Source organism: Eleginops maclovinus, chromosome 21 (genome assembly GCF_036324505.1).
Source record: "Eleginops maclovinus isolate JMC-PN-2008 ecotype Puerto Natales chromosome 21, JC_Emac_rtc_rv5, whole genome shotgun sequence".
NCBI classification, from domain to species: domain Eukaryota; kingdom Metazoa; phylum Chordata; class Actinopteri; order Perciformes; family Eleginopidae; genus Eleginops; species Eleginops maclovinus.
The window spans coordinates 7,515,040-7,529,297 of NC_086369.1; the positions used below are offsets into that span (position 1 = coordinate 7,515,040).

Consider the following 14,258-nt stretch of genomic DNA (forward strand, 5'->3'; position numbering starts at 1 on the left):
TCGTTACCTGTATTAATGGCACCTTTTTGAACTCGTTATCAGTATAAAAGACACCTGTCCACAACATCAAACAGTCATACTCCAAACTCCACTATGGCCAAGACCAAAGACCAAAGGAGACCAAAGACTAAATTGTAGACCTGCACCAGGCTGGGAAAACTGAATCTGCAATAGGTAAGCAGCTTGGTGTGAAGAAATCAACTGTGGGAGCAATTATTAGAAAATGGAAGACATACAAGACCACTGCTAATCTCCCTCGATCTGGGGCTCCACGCAAGATCTCACCCCGTGGGGTCAAAATGATCACAAGAACGGTGAGCAAAAATCCCAGAACCACACGGGGGGACCTAGTGAATGACCTGCAGAGAGCTGGGACCAAAGTAACAGAGGCTACCATCAGTAACACACTACGCCGCCAGGGACTTAAATCCTGCAGTTCCAGACGTGTCCCCCTGCTTAAGCCAGTACATGTCCAGGCCCGTCTGAAGTTTGCTAGAGGGCATTTGGATGATCCAGAAGAGGATTGGGAGAATGTCATATGGTCAGATGAAACCAAAATAGAACTTTTTGGTAAAAACTCAACTCGTCGTGTTTGGAGGAGAAAGAATGCAGAGTTGCATCCAAAGAACACCATACCTACTGTGAAGCATGGGGGTGGAAACATCATGCTTTGGGGCTGTTTTTCTGCAAAGGGACCAGGACGACTGATCCGTGTAAAGGAAAGAATGAATGGGGCCATGTATCGTGAGATTTTGAGTGAAAACCTCCTTCCATCAGCAAGGGCACTGAAGATGAAGCGTGGCTGGGTCTTTCAGCATGACAATGATCCCAAACACACCGCCAGGGCAACGAAGGAGTGGCTTCGTAAGAAGCATTTCAAGGTCCTGGAGTGGCCTAGCCAGTCTCCAGATCTCAACCCCATAGAAAATCTTTGGAGGGAGTTGAAAGTCTGTGTTGCCCAGCGACAGCCCCAAAACATCACTGCTTTAGAGGAGATCTGCATGGAGGAATGGGCCAACATACCAGCAACAGTGTGTGAAAACCTTGTGAAGACTTACAGAAAACGTTTGACCTCTGTCATTGCTAACAAAGGGTATATAACAAAGTATTGAGATGAACTTTTGTTATTCACCAAATACTTATTTTCCACAATAATTAGAAAATAAATTCTTTAAAAATCCTACAATGTGATTTTCTGGATTTTTTTTTCTCATTCTGTCTCTCATATTTGAGGTATACCTATGGTAAAAATGACAGGCCTCTCTCATCTTTTTAAATGGGAGAACTTGCACAATTGGTGGCTGACTAAATACTTTTTTGCCCCACTGTAGCTCCGCAGTCAGCCTTCCTTCTATTTGTGACCAAAAAGTTTCCCTTGGAAGACCATTCTAAAAGAGACTGTTAAAACCGTGAACTGCAATCAAGTTCATAATGGCTTTGTACCAAGTTCCTAAGCAACTTAGTCTGCAAGGATGTCTTCATTGTGATTTGTGTTCCATTAAATTCCACACCTTTTGTGAAGACACAATGTAGGCTACTCAAGGCAGGCATGAAAAACCTGAGCAAACGTTTCTTGTAGGTAATTACAGCGTCACAGCAGCATTCCATCTAAACTGCATCTAGACAAGTCCATCGATTTAAAGATTCAAAGGTGGGCTATATGCTATGAAACTAAATGCAGCAACTAAATTACAAGAATTAACATAATTACAAAGTCCAAAAAGTTGTACCGATCCAAACTTGCAGACGTTTAGCATCTAACTAGCACACTTTAATGTGTCATAAAAAAAACCATAAATCGAGGAATATATCATTTGCATGCCAACTAAGAGTCTTCACTTTTAGTTTTGATAATTGCGGAACTTTTTTTGAACCATAAAAAAGGGATTCAAACATTTGTCACGTCACAAGTCGAGTGGGTTTTTGAGGCCAAGGGGACAAAACACTGCGCATATTAAATGAGTCGAATACTGGAAGTAAACCCAGAAGCTAGAAATCTGTTTTGGTTTGGGCTTGCATATACATATCTCACATCCTAACTACTTTTCGACCCATTTCAAGGTTATTACATTGGCTCCCCATCCGTTTCAGAATTCATTTTAAGGTTATTGTTGCTCCAACGCTATGGAACTCTCTCCCTCCAGATATTCAGTCTGCGGTCTCTGTAGAAGCTTTTAGTAAAAAACTGAACTAAATTGGCCTTTTGGTCTCCTTTAGATGTGTGTGATGTGTTCTGTTCCTTCAGTTTGTATCCTTTTGGACTCTTCGTTCTATGTGGGTTTTTTTTGTATGTAAACCTTAAATTCTGGCACATGTTTTTATTTTATTCGTATTTCTGTGGTCTTATTTTTTCTCTTCTTCTTTGTTGTGAAGCAAACTGTAAGAGGTGCTATACTAAATAAACCTATTATTATTATTATTTTATTACTATTTCTCTCTCACAGTACCTTCAGTGTGTCCTCATCCGGCTGCCGGATGTCAGTAAGTGGCGAGGGCGTGGTCGAGCTGAAGCTGTCATCAGTGAAGTCGATGAGTGACACTTCACTTTTGGCCGAGCGCACACCGGACCCCTCCCACGGTCGCAGCTTGAGCCCCAGGGACACTCCGAGCTTCCTCAGGCCAGAAGAAGTGCTGGTGTCCTCTTCGTCGTCGTAATCGTCGATCACAGAGTCGTAGAATGGCTCTGGGACGCACATTCAAACACCAGTCAGAAAACTCAAGGATGTATTTAAATGAAAATTGTTGGTTGTAATCAATCACTGTGGAACACTTACTCTTCAGCAGGACAGCAGGTTGAGGCGGACGAGGAGGAGGTTGCTCTAAAAAAAAAAGAGTTTATACATTAGCTTTCTTCACATAGTGACTTAAAATGACTAAGAATTATGAGATAATTGCTCTACAGTAGGACCATTTTAAGCCAATTAAAAGGAGGTGTGAAAACACTTACTAAATTAAAAGTCCAGCAAATGCTCAAAACCTCCAAAAAGTATCACAATTAAATTGTATGGCATAATAAATCATTTGTTTGATATGTCACTTTCATGTGAAATCCATGTATTTCTTCAAAGTCCACCTTTCATGCGCTTTTTGACTATATCTTTCAAAGCTAATTCAAGATAAGCTTTCATAAGATGTAGGATATTTTTTCAACCCATAAAGAAACACTTAATACCTTAAAATCACAACATTTGGAGATACATGGCTTTTAATTAAAGATATAAATAAGTTGTAATTGGAAAAGTAAATAAAGCTGGGGGGATACAGTACAATATTTCCCTCTGATTTATAGCGATGTAGATGTATAAGTTGCATAACATTAAATATACTACATGAATCTGATGCATACTAAAGTAAGGCACTTGAGTAAGAGTTCTTAACATGCCACTAAATGTATGTTAAAAAGGTTTTGGATGAATGTACTCTTTGCACGGTTAGGAAGTTTGGTCGGCCTTGCGATGCCCGAGTCCATGCCAAGGACGTCAGGAGGGTCCATGGGGTTCCCCAAATACAGGCTGAAAGAGAAGAGAGGTAAATCAGGTTTAATGGAATAAACCTGTAGCTGCAAATACATTCATCTTTAGTTTATAAGACCAACTGTTTAAACTGCTATGGCCAATAAATATTTTTTTTGTTACCAATATCGACACTTTGCTAGCAGTCAAAATGCTTGAGTTTGACTTTTTCTATTATCGCAGCAGATGTGAGTTGCTCTGAATGTCAAGCCTGTTCCTATAAAAGCTTAACAAGTACATCATCTGTTGCTGAACTGACGCTCTGCTGCACTCCAGTGGAGAGGTACAGTAAAAGCAGTGCTACAGAATCACATACAGATGGTTCAAGCTTAATAGCATTGCAAAACATTTAGTGATTACTATTTGTAGTTTGATATGGTCCACTCTATCAATTGAAAAGTCATGATCTAGATCAGGGGTTCAAGACGCCGGGGAGGGTAAAAAGATGATTAAAAGGAACAAGAAGTAACAATCGATGACTTTTACAACATGCTTTCTAGTTTATAAGCTATTTTTTTCAGCTTTTTCTCACAAATATTGCCATTCAAGCTTCTAAAATACTTCAAATTGAACATTTAGATAACCAGATTGTTTCTCTGCTAGTATTGAACCCTAAATAAAACCATTCATCTATTCATTTACGTTATTATTTCATGTTGTGTGTGAAATATGTGTGTATTGTTAACCTGTCTATGCGATCTGCATGTCCCCAGCTCCTGTGAGGGTCTGTGTCTCCGTGTCCCGTGTGGATGAAGGAGTGTTTGAGCGGTTTGCTGATGTCGTGGACGGACATACCGGCAACTGACGTCACCACGTGACGAGGAAACTGACCGATACGCAGCGTCCCCCTGTTCTGTCCTCGCCACCAGTAATGCTCTGCCCTGAAAACACATACAAGGACATACAGAGACATAAAAAGGAGGTCTTTGTTTACCACATGACTGTAATCTGTGTCCAACATCATTCAGAAATAATGGGACTTTCCTAAGTGGAGCAGATTGTCTGAGTCACATGAATCTAAATGACGGCAAATCTAAAATTGCTTACTTGTGGGTTTTGATTTGGGCATCAATACCCACATAGTGTGTGTCTTAAATGAACCATTAACTGGCCAGCATTATGAAATGTTCAATAAAGCAAGGAATTCAATATCAACAAAAGCTGCATTTGTAGTCTTATAGGAAGGACCTTCATTCCACGTTAATGACACACACATAAGCATGACTTTCCAAACCACTCATTGTGTTAAAATACTGCTCTGTTAATGAGAATGAAATGAAGGCACATCCATGTGTATTATAACACACTGACCTTCCCTCGATGATGGTGATGACATCGTTCATTTTAATTTGGAGCTTGTCTTCCTCCTCAAAGTCCTGGAGCGCTTTCATGTCTGTCGGCATTGTCTGCGGAACACACACTTACAGTTAGAGGAAAAAAAGCTACAGAAGTCTGATGATTTATTACTGTCATCAGCAGGATCATAAGAGACACACACGGCCTGTCATTTTTATTAAATGGTGATTTATTTGTTTCCACTTGCTTTTCCTCTCTTGTCCTTTATTTGTCCGCTGCATCACTTTGGTGTCCAACTACTTTTGGAACTTGAAAATACATTTAGCGGAAATATGAGATGAAATGACTGCCATAAGGTACTGAAAAAACTAATGTGTAATTTAGTTTAATAATGTCAGCTAGAAGCCAACTTTATCTCCTCTACAAACCACAAAAACTATACAGTAGTTGTAGGACACTCTAGCTGAAAAGTGTACGTAATTGTTCTGGTAAAGCGAGCTGACTGATTCTTGTCAAACTGCACTTACATTTCAAATGTTTGCATTTTTCAACCTCTGATCTACATCATCGTCATAAATGTCCATTTATCTGGAACGTTTTAGGATGCTTGGGTTGCTTGACCAAATATAGGAGTTGTAGTGTGCAAGTGATGTTCATGTTACTTGAGTATCTATAAAATACTGAGTATATTTTAAGCTACGTTAAACTCCTTCTCTACTAAATTTCTGAGAGAAATATTGTACATTTCTCTAAATTCATATGTACTTCTTTAGTTATTAATTACTTCTCATGTTGAATTTTTTTGAGAGAATTTTTAATATTCTTAAAATTATATATTTTTAAAGGTACCAGAGCATTTGAAGTATTTTTAGTTAAGGACCTGAGTAATAATCTCCCTCTAATCTTATTTTGCACATATAACTACCTTTCTGAATGCACCTAAGATCAGATTTTAGTACCATGCACGAGTTTACATTATCAGTTTGTGCAAAGGGCTTAAGAATCAGTTTAACCTCCAGCAGGAAGTCTCTGAGGGCGATGAAGGTGGGTCTGTCCTCAGGTTTGGGGCTCCAGCACTGCAGCATGACGTTGTAAATATCCTGAGGACAGTCTTCTGGTTTACAGAGCCTCTCAGCGTCCACGTCCACCTTGTGGAGAATCTGCAAATGGACACATATTTAACATAAATAGTTATTGTGTGGGGAATTTTACAAATTGTGAGAAGCTAAAATTGTTTTTTGGGGTCTTTTTCAGAAATCAGCATATGCAAGAATTTGTTTTTTATCCAAAACTTTAATTTATGCGAGTGTGTTTACGCATGCACCTGGCTCCCATTAAGGCCCAGCCACGGCTCCTGTCCATGGGTGAACATCTCCCACAGAGTGACCCCAAACATCCAGGTATCCGACGAATGAGAGAAACTACGAGACTTCAGAGACTCTGGAGCACACCTAGAGAGAAACAAGGACAAAGATAAGAGAAACAGACACAGAAAATGTCAGAGAGAAAGAAAACTATGAATAAAACCCCAAAACTCTTTCAACCAGTGCGACCACAATGCTCCTCTCACCATGGGAAAGGGATTTTGTGGCCCTCCTCCATGATGTATTGGTCGGTGTGCGTTGGCAGAGCTCTCATCAGGCCAAAGTCCCCGATCTTTACTATTTCATTGGTGGACAGCAGGACGTTGCGGGCGGCCAGGTCTCTGTGGAGGAAACGTCTCTGCTCCAGGTAGGCCATGCCGCACGCCACCTACCCACGGACAGAAAGAGACAGTGGTGGAATGTAACTACAGTACGATCATACGTTTACATTTTAAGTGCTTTTTCTTTACTTGTTTATATCTTTATTCTTCTACTTCACTTTATCTCAGAGGGAAATAATGTACTTTTTAGAATAACACACAACAAACGTATATTGGTAGCACTGCTAGAGATGTAAAACAGTAAACAAAGAAGATAATACCCTTAATCGTCCCACAGAGGGGGAATTTACATTTGACATTTGACCCATCCTAGAGTTAGGAGCAGTGGGCTGCCATTATGTACGGCGCCCGGGGAGCAGTGTAAGGAACGGTCCTTGCTCAAGGACACCTCGGACACCTAGCATTTGGTCTTTCGAGGACTTGAACCGTTGACCTTCAAGTTCCCAAGCCAAGTCACTTGGCCATCAATATGAGCACAACTTAAAATATCTTTATCATATATTATAGCCACACAATAAAAGGGAAAATGTTATGACGACTGTTCGTTTTGATAATATTTCTCTGCTAATAGTTTCATTTTTCAAGTGAAGTGTTTAAATGCAGGACTTTAATTATCCCTTCATCAACTCAAGAAGGTACCGATTATTATAAGGGATGGTAAAATCAAGTCCTATGAGCTCAACTTTTTCTCTAGTTTGAGTTTTTATGTGTTCACTTTGACACATTCAATTAAAAGGGTCCGTACTGAAGTAATAGCTTTAACGATGTGTAATAACTCAAATAAATCAACAACTTAAAGGGGACCAAACAGTCAACAGAAAATGTCCAAGCCAGCTCCCCCTCTGTGTCATACTAGTTGCTGGCAAACATCAGGTGGACTAAATACAAACAAACCACACCCACTTGACAAACACCGGAAGTGATCATTAAATACAAATGTGTGCATGACCTTAAATAACAATAGAGACACATAAGTTGTCCTACAATATTTTCAGTGCATTTTACATGTATCTCTATATCATTTTCTTACTGGAATTGAGGGTTTATCACTTCCATTTCCCCCTATTCGTGTTTTTCTTTGGTGTGGAACTGACCTGTACAGCGTAGTTGCACAGAGAAGAGATGAGGATGTGACCCTGTCGCTTCCTTAAACGATCCAACAGAGAACCCAAAGGTGCCAGCTCAGTCACCTACACACAAACACAGACGGTATTCTGGAAATAAAACACTCTGCTCATCAATTTTTCTACTGTTTTGAGTAAGAGTGTGTGTTTTACCATCTTCATGGGCTGCGTGAGGACGATGCCGTAGAGCCGGATCAGGTTCTGGTGGCTCAGTGAATGCATGGCGTTCACCTCTCTGATGAAATCGTCCAAAGCATCAGGGTCCAACACACTGGCCTTCAGACACTTCACTGCCACCGACAACTAGAAACACAGAGGGGGAGAAGCATTGTCAGCTGGACAAAGAGAATAAACTGTCTTCAAATGTTGCCTTTGGACCTGTTTTGTTGAAATGTTGAAGAAGAGAACCAGAATCAGCCAAGATGAGCTTAAATTTCATACATTTTGCACACTTGTTTCCTTGTTTTTTACACTCTTCTGTGTCTCACCACTCTGCCGTTGGGTCCGGTCCACTCTCCTCTCCGCACCACCCCGAACGTGCCATCTCCCAGCCGCTCAAACAGCTGCAGCTCCGACTCTCTGATCAGGCAGGTGAGTGAGGCTGCCGGCTCACTATTGGCTGAAGACGAACTGGACGATGCCCCCTGAGGGAGGGGCTGCTGGGGGTCGGTGTCAGGTCGTTTAACAGGAAACACCTGCAAGCACAGGAGAAGAAACTGATGAGGGGTTTAATTGGATGTGTCATAGAGAGATAGATTTTTTATTTGATTAATTAATGCATCTAAACAAATCCAAGGAATTACATATTCAAGTAAAAAAATATGTATGTGATTATGGTTGTGTGTGTCTGTTTGCAAGACGGAGTGGTTCTGCACCTTGCTCATCCAGGACTTGCGTTTATAGAGAGCTCTTCTCCTCTTGACTGCCTCCCAAAGCCTCCGCTGACCTAACACAATCAGGAAAAAAAGATTTTGATGGAGATTTACAATCGTATTCTGTTCTAGAGTAAAACGGGAACAGGTGATGATGGGAAGTACCAGGGCGCCCCATGCCAATCTTCTCCAGGTCTTCATTCTTGACATAGTCGAAATGGGAGAGCCGCGTGACGTTGAGCTCGTCACGGATCCGCAGGAAGTACTGCTGCAGCTGCACGTCCGTCAGCAACTCCAGCAGCCACTCTGTCCCCTCCTCACTCTGCATCTGCACACACACATTTACCTTGTATCACCATATAAGATGCATTGACAAAAAGCCAGTGTTGAATACACATGGAGTGTGTGCCTAAACATGACCATTTTTGACATTTACAGGCGCTGGTAGATAGATTTATTTTAAGGATTTTTTATGTTTCCATACTCAATGCTAAGCTTTTCCCTTGAATTTATCTTTTTAGTCAAGTCCAATTTTTATTTCCACGAATCTGGATCCAAACATGATGTCCTACATTATATATCATAGGAGGAATTGATCAGAAACAATAAAATGTCCAATTTTTATTTAAAGCTGTCAATGTGTCCTTACTTTCGGGGATCTAGAATGTCAAAAATAGATCAATCTATACAAAAATCTATAGCATTATAAACGTTTATGCTCAATTTTCATTTGTATTATTTAAATGTTAAGAGTGTTATGTACAGAGAAGGACATTTTACTAAAGAAAAATGACATGTCATAGTTCTCTGATGGTCAAACAATTGAATAAAGACCATTAAGAATACATTGACATACTTTACAATTTAGGAATACATATAAAATTAGACTTGTGTCCACTAATATGATGCTGCAGTGCATGCTGGTGGTTCCCTACACAAACATCTCAATTGCTCACCATCACATGATCAGCACTGACTTAATTAAATTACCTCTGATCCTGGTTTGAACTCTCTGCTCATGTAACCTTTAACTCAAGATAACCTCCTTAAGGATTAACAAATCAAACCGCTTTAAAAGAACATAAAAAGATCGGATAAAAAAAAAGATTGATGATGATGCGGGTAAAAACATGTTAGCCTGGATTGGTTTAGCAGCATTTGAGGAGCTGGGCCCTAGTTGTGGAGAGTTGAACTAAACGATTGATTTGAATTAAAATCAAACTATAGCCCTGCAATCACAATCAATACACACATGATCACAAACACACTTGGATCCTAACACACACACACACCTCTTTATAACACTGATTAGCACAGCATCTGCAGACAAACACACAGAGAGAAGAAGCATCATGGCATGCCACAACTTCCCATTTACCATTTGTCCCCCGACACTCTCTCTAATCCTCCCGGCACTCTCCTCTTCGTCCTCATCCTCCCCCTCCTCCTTTCCTCTGGTGTAGGGGAGACGCTGGTACATATAGCTCTCCCCCATAGTGTGGCAGCTCCTCTCGTCCTTCGCCTTGTCTCCTTTTTGTGTCTAGCTGCTATTCAGAGGAGGTGTTAGCTCTGCTGCCGTGCTCTGAGGCTAGTTGGCTAATCTCCTCTCGGCTCCATGACCTTCTCTGCTAAATCGATACGCACATGCACACACACGGGGGCATCTGACGCCACTGTCTCCAGCCGTATCACCTAAAGCTATCTATAAAATCTTCCCTCCCACTGGGTTTTTCTCTCCCTGCTGACTCACGGCTTCCAGCGGTGTCGGACACCTCCATTCTACGCTTATTCTCCGCATCTCCTCCTCTCTCTCTAGCTCTCCAATCTCCTTCTGGTTCAGTGGCAGAGCCCACTGTCTGATGATAAATAATTCAGCAGCTCTAACAGGAGGATGAGAGAGAGAGAGAGAGAGAGAGAGAGAGAGAGAGAGAGAGAGAGAGAGAGAGAGAGAGAGAGAGGGAGAAATGGTTGAGGAAGGATGGGAGAAAATGCAAGAACAAATAGGTGCACAGATGGATGGGTGAATGGATGAGTGGCCATTAGCCAGGCTGAAGAGGAATAATAGGGAGACGGTTCCCAGCATAATTTGATGGATGCAGACGTGCAGATGGTATCACAGCTATGCTTGGCACCAACCCAAACAAGCAGAATATTATGGAGTACATTTAAACAAGGGAAATCAGCGTTGGAAGCATTCAACTGATTGCACAACCATTTTTAATATTGGTTTCATTTAGAAATATTTTTAGTTTTGTCATGCGTAAGTGGTTCTGGTCTGTGGTTTTGGTCTGTTGGTTTGACAAAACATGTCCTGGTCTTTCTTCGGATCTTATTGTTAAATAAACAATAAAACAATTAATTTAAACACTGTTCTATTTTATTTGAAGACCAAACAACAAACTAAAAAAATTAAGCCATACTGAAACGATTTTGGGGGGAAATCCATTTATTTAGCTAGTAGCTAGTTATGCTAAAAAATAACAAAGGCCGTCTGTTGTTTGGTCCATGTCTTGGGTCCAGACAAAGATATCTTAGCTACTATGGGATAGATGGCCATGGAAAAGCTACAATCAATCAGCGAAAACAATAAATACAAGGTCAACATAATATTAATATAATATGAATTATCCACTACGCTCCCAAACTGTGGAACACCCTACCAGGAAATATCAGAGGCCAACTTAGTCGACATTTTTAAACGACAGCTAAATACACATCTTTTTAGAAAACATTTATATTTGCGACACCACCATTTTAAATGGTCTTTTAGTCTTTAATATGTACTTACTTTTATACAATTTGATTTATTTTATAGGTAGGCTTAAAGGGTTTTAACTTATATCATTTATTTAACAGTTTTAATTAATAGCAACATTTCCTTTCAAGTTGGTCTTTCAATTTTTTAAATGTTTGACCGTTATTATAATTATGAAGTTTTGTTATTATTATCTTTTTTATTTTACATGTATTTTTACTTTTATTTTATAGCGTTTTATATTCGATTTCGAGAGGAATCATTATTTATTTTATTGTATTTTATTGTTACCTCAATGTGTCTCTCAACCTGTTCAAATGTTATATTTGGTTGCTATGCTGCATGTGTCTGAAAAGGTCTTAACATCTGATTTGAGGGGAATTTCTTGTGTTGCATGTGCTGTATGAAAAGTGCTATATAAATAAAGCTTTATTATAATTATTATTAAACACAGATTAATGCAACAAAAGGATATTTTGGCACCCAGATACACTTTCACAGTCAGACAACAGCAATAATGTGTTTTTTGTCAATATATTTTGTAAAAGCTGATTCACTGCTACGAATGCCCTCTAGACACGGCCCAAAAAGGCACATACAAATTGATCTGCCTGTTCTTGTGAGCTTTATTTGGAATATAATTATTTTAACTGATTTACTGTGAAAAATTATATGAAAAATGTGAGGCTTTAATTTTAAGCCTCCACTGGGCATTAGAATCAAGACATTTTAAATATTGAAGGCAAAGACAGGGTAACCCTCGCATATATATAATATATTCCTGTACATTTCACATGTGTGTTTATGTATGTGTTCATCCCTGGCCTAAATGAACAACAAAATCACAGCTTTCACTTTTATCGAGGCCAACGCTCTAAATATAGGAAAGCTAAATTTAGATCCACAGGCATGGGGTGTGGAGCACAACTGCTAATCTGTTGTCATCAAAGCATCTGATACCTGAGAGTCAGTCAGGACTGTTAGATACAGTAATGTGTTTCCGTATGATAAGGATGACGATTTATTGTGCATCCAGATTCCTGTTTTTCTTGGTTCACTGTCCACCCTCTTTGACCACTGACTAAATATAGACACCAAGCCGTTTTAGGGCCACGTTTTGTACTTTGGTTATATTTACAGTTTAAATATACAATCAAGGACTGTAATATCTCTGATATGCAATAACACTGCCTGAAGATGTAAAACGTTGTTCAATACACACTTTTCTTTCTTTCAATTTATTTACAGTTTGTATAAGGATTACCTTCTACTTCAATATTTGATATGGTCTAAAAATAAATAAAACGAGTGAGACAAATTGAGAAAGTTAATTAAGAACAGGAAGAATATATATACATGTATTTATTTAACAATAATGAAAATATATCTATGTTATGAAACAAATCATGTATTGCTAACGCCCTGTGCATGCGTAAATTGAATTGACACGGTAACCCCCTTCCCTCTACCCCACACGTTATTGTCCTGTTCTGTTATGTGTGTGAACATTGTCCTTGTCCTTATGTATGTGTTTGAAAAATGTACAATTATTATTTTATTTTTCGATATATTGTCATTTCAATAATATGTTAAGTGTACTCTTTTCACTTTAATCAAAACTTTACTTTCTCTGTTGTAATGCCATAAATGTCCCCGTGGCGGAACAAATAAAGAATTTCTGATTCTGATTCTTGCCAATTCATTGCCAATCGGGCAATTTTAGACTGTATTCTTAAAGGTATCACAAATGTAAGTTCAAGCACTCTACTTCGATTGGTTTAGAGACAGAGTTGTTCATGTTTAATATTTTTCGACTGAATTAATTAATTTAGAAAATGGTGTTTGTGTAACATTTGAGAAGCGGGAGTCGGATAAAACTTGGATTTTTTTTCTCCAGATAATTACTGAAAAGTGTAATAGATTATCAAGACAGTGATTGATTCACAAAGTTCAGTCAATTGTCTAATCGAATGGCCCAAAACATTTTGATTAGGAGAAACGTGCTGCAGCTTCAGAAACTATGCAAACTTTATAATCCCCAACTGTCACTCTCACAGAGTTTGCCTGTTCATAATCATAAGTGTTTTGTTTGTATATTACAAATGAATGTGTTTTGAATTTTCTACAAGCATTTTGTATTTGCAGAATTTTTTCATTAGCAGCATTTTGTTTCTGCAGCGCTTTTTGCAGAAGCTGTGCATGTTTTCATAACTGCATGATTCCTGTAGCTGCAGTGAGGCTTTCCTAATAGAACTGTTTTGGGCATTGTAGCACGTTTGCACCCGTCAGCCACCGTACAAATATATTGGTTGACTATTTGAGCCAAATTGGTTATTTTAAACTATTGATTAGACAATTAACTGAATTTTAATCAACCACTGTCTTGATAATCCATTGCACCTGTAGGCCACCGTATATCTGTCACTATAAGAAGAATATTCTTATAAAAAATAAATACATTTAAAAAAAGAAAACGTCTGAGGTACACTTATGAAGGCGTCAGTGTAGCCAGTACAGAAATGCATTCTTCTGCGATAATCTCTTACAGTATGTGTGTTTAACTGGTCCTACCCTGCAGAAGTCTGCCGCTTGATCAGGGTTTAAAGCTGCAGTCAGGAGTGACTGAGGTCACTGGAGGTCACCTGGAGGAGGCCATGGATGGAGAGAACCCGCATCTACATACACACATAAAACAAGCAGGGAAATGAGAATGACAAGCGCTCACTCAAATGATAAATAATTCAAGTAAACTGCTTGAAATATTCAACATACCGTGGACCAAATTTAAACAAGCTGAACCCAAGTCTCTATTCAGTGTCTTAAAACAACAATGTGACTAAAGAGTCCATAACGATTTTATCACAATTAATTCCAGCAGTGGCTCAGTATTTATTGACTGCAATCGCATACCGTTAAGTCAACCAACAGACAAATATAAATGACTGCACCTAGATTGTTCTCAATTACACTACTGCCCTCATGGTGGCCTCACAT

General features: G+C 39.2%; 1 protein-coding gene across 3 annotated transcripts in view; it reads right to left on the minus strand.

Moving 5' to 3' along the window:
- The window catches only part of tnk2a (tyrosine kinase, non-receptor, 2a), a 29,068-nt gene that overhangs the window by 12,500 nt on the left and 2,310 nt on the right, over positions 1–14,258 (minus strand). For 2 of the 3 annotated variants that reach the window (XM_063874045.1, XM_063874044.1), the window contains exons 1-14: positions 9,888–10,388; positions 8,675–8,837; positions 8,513–8,583; positions 8,126–8,332; positions 7,791–7,940; positions 7,608–7,703; positions 6,379–6,560; positions 6,133–6,259; positions 5,822–5,968; positions 4,824–4,918; positions 4,199–4,393; positions 3,421–3,512; positions 2,775–2,819; positions 2,448–2,683 (exon numbers count right to left, since the gene is read on the minus strand). In XM_063874045.1, coding sequence (XP_063730115.1) covers positions 2,448–2,683; positions 2,775–2,819; positions 3,421–3,512; positions 4,199–4,393; positions 4,824–4,918; positions 5,822–5,968; positions 6,133–6,259; positions 6,379–6,560; positions 7,608–7,703; positions 7,791–7,940; positions 8,126–8,332; positions 8,513–8,583; positions 8,675–8,837; positions 9,888–10,004 — 1,923 coding nt within the window. In that variant the 5' untranslated portion in view covers positions 10,005–10,388. Of the gene's footprint in view, positions 1–2,447; positions 2,684–2,774; positions 2,820–3,420; positions 3,513–4,198; positions 4,394–4,823; positions 4,919–5,821; positions 5,969–6,132; positions 6,260–6,378; positions 6,561–7,607; positions 7,704–7,790; positions 7,941–8,125; positions 8,333–8,512; positions 8,584–8,674; positions 8,838–9,887; positions 10,389–13,835; positions 13,940–14,258 lie in introns of those variants that run through there. The other variant, XM_063874046.1, reaches the window with a different exon arrangement.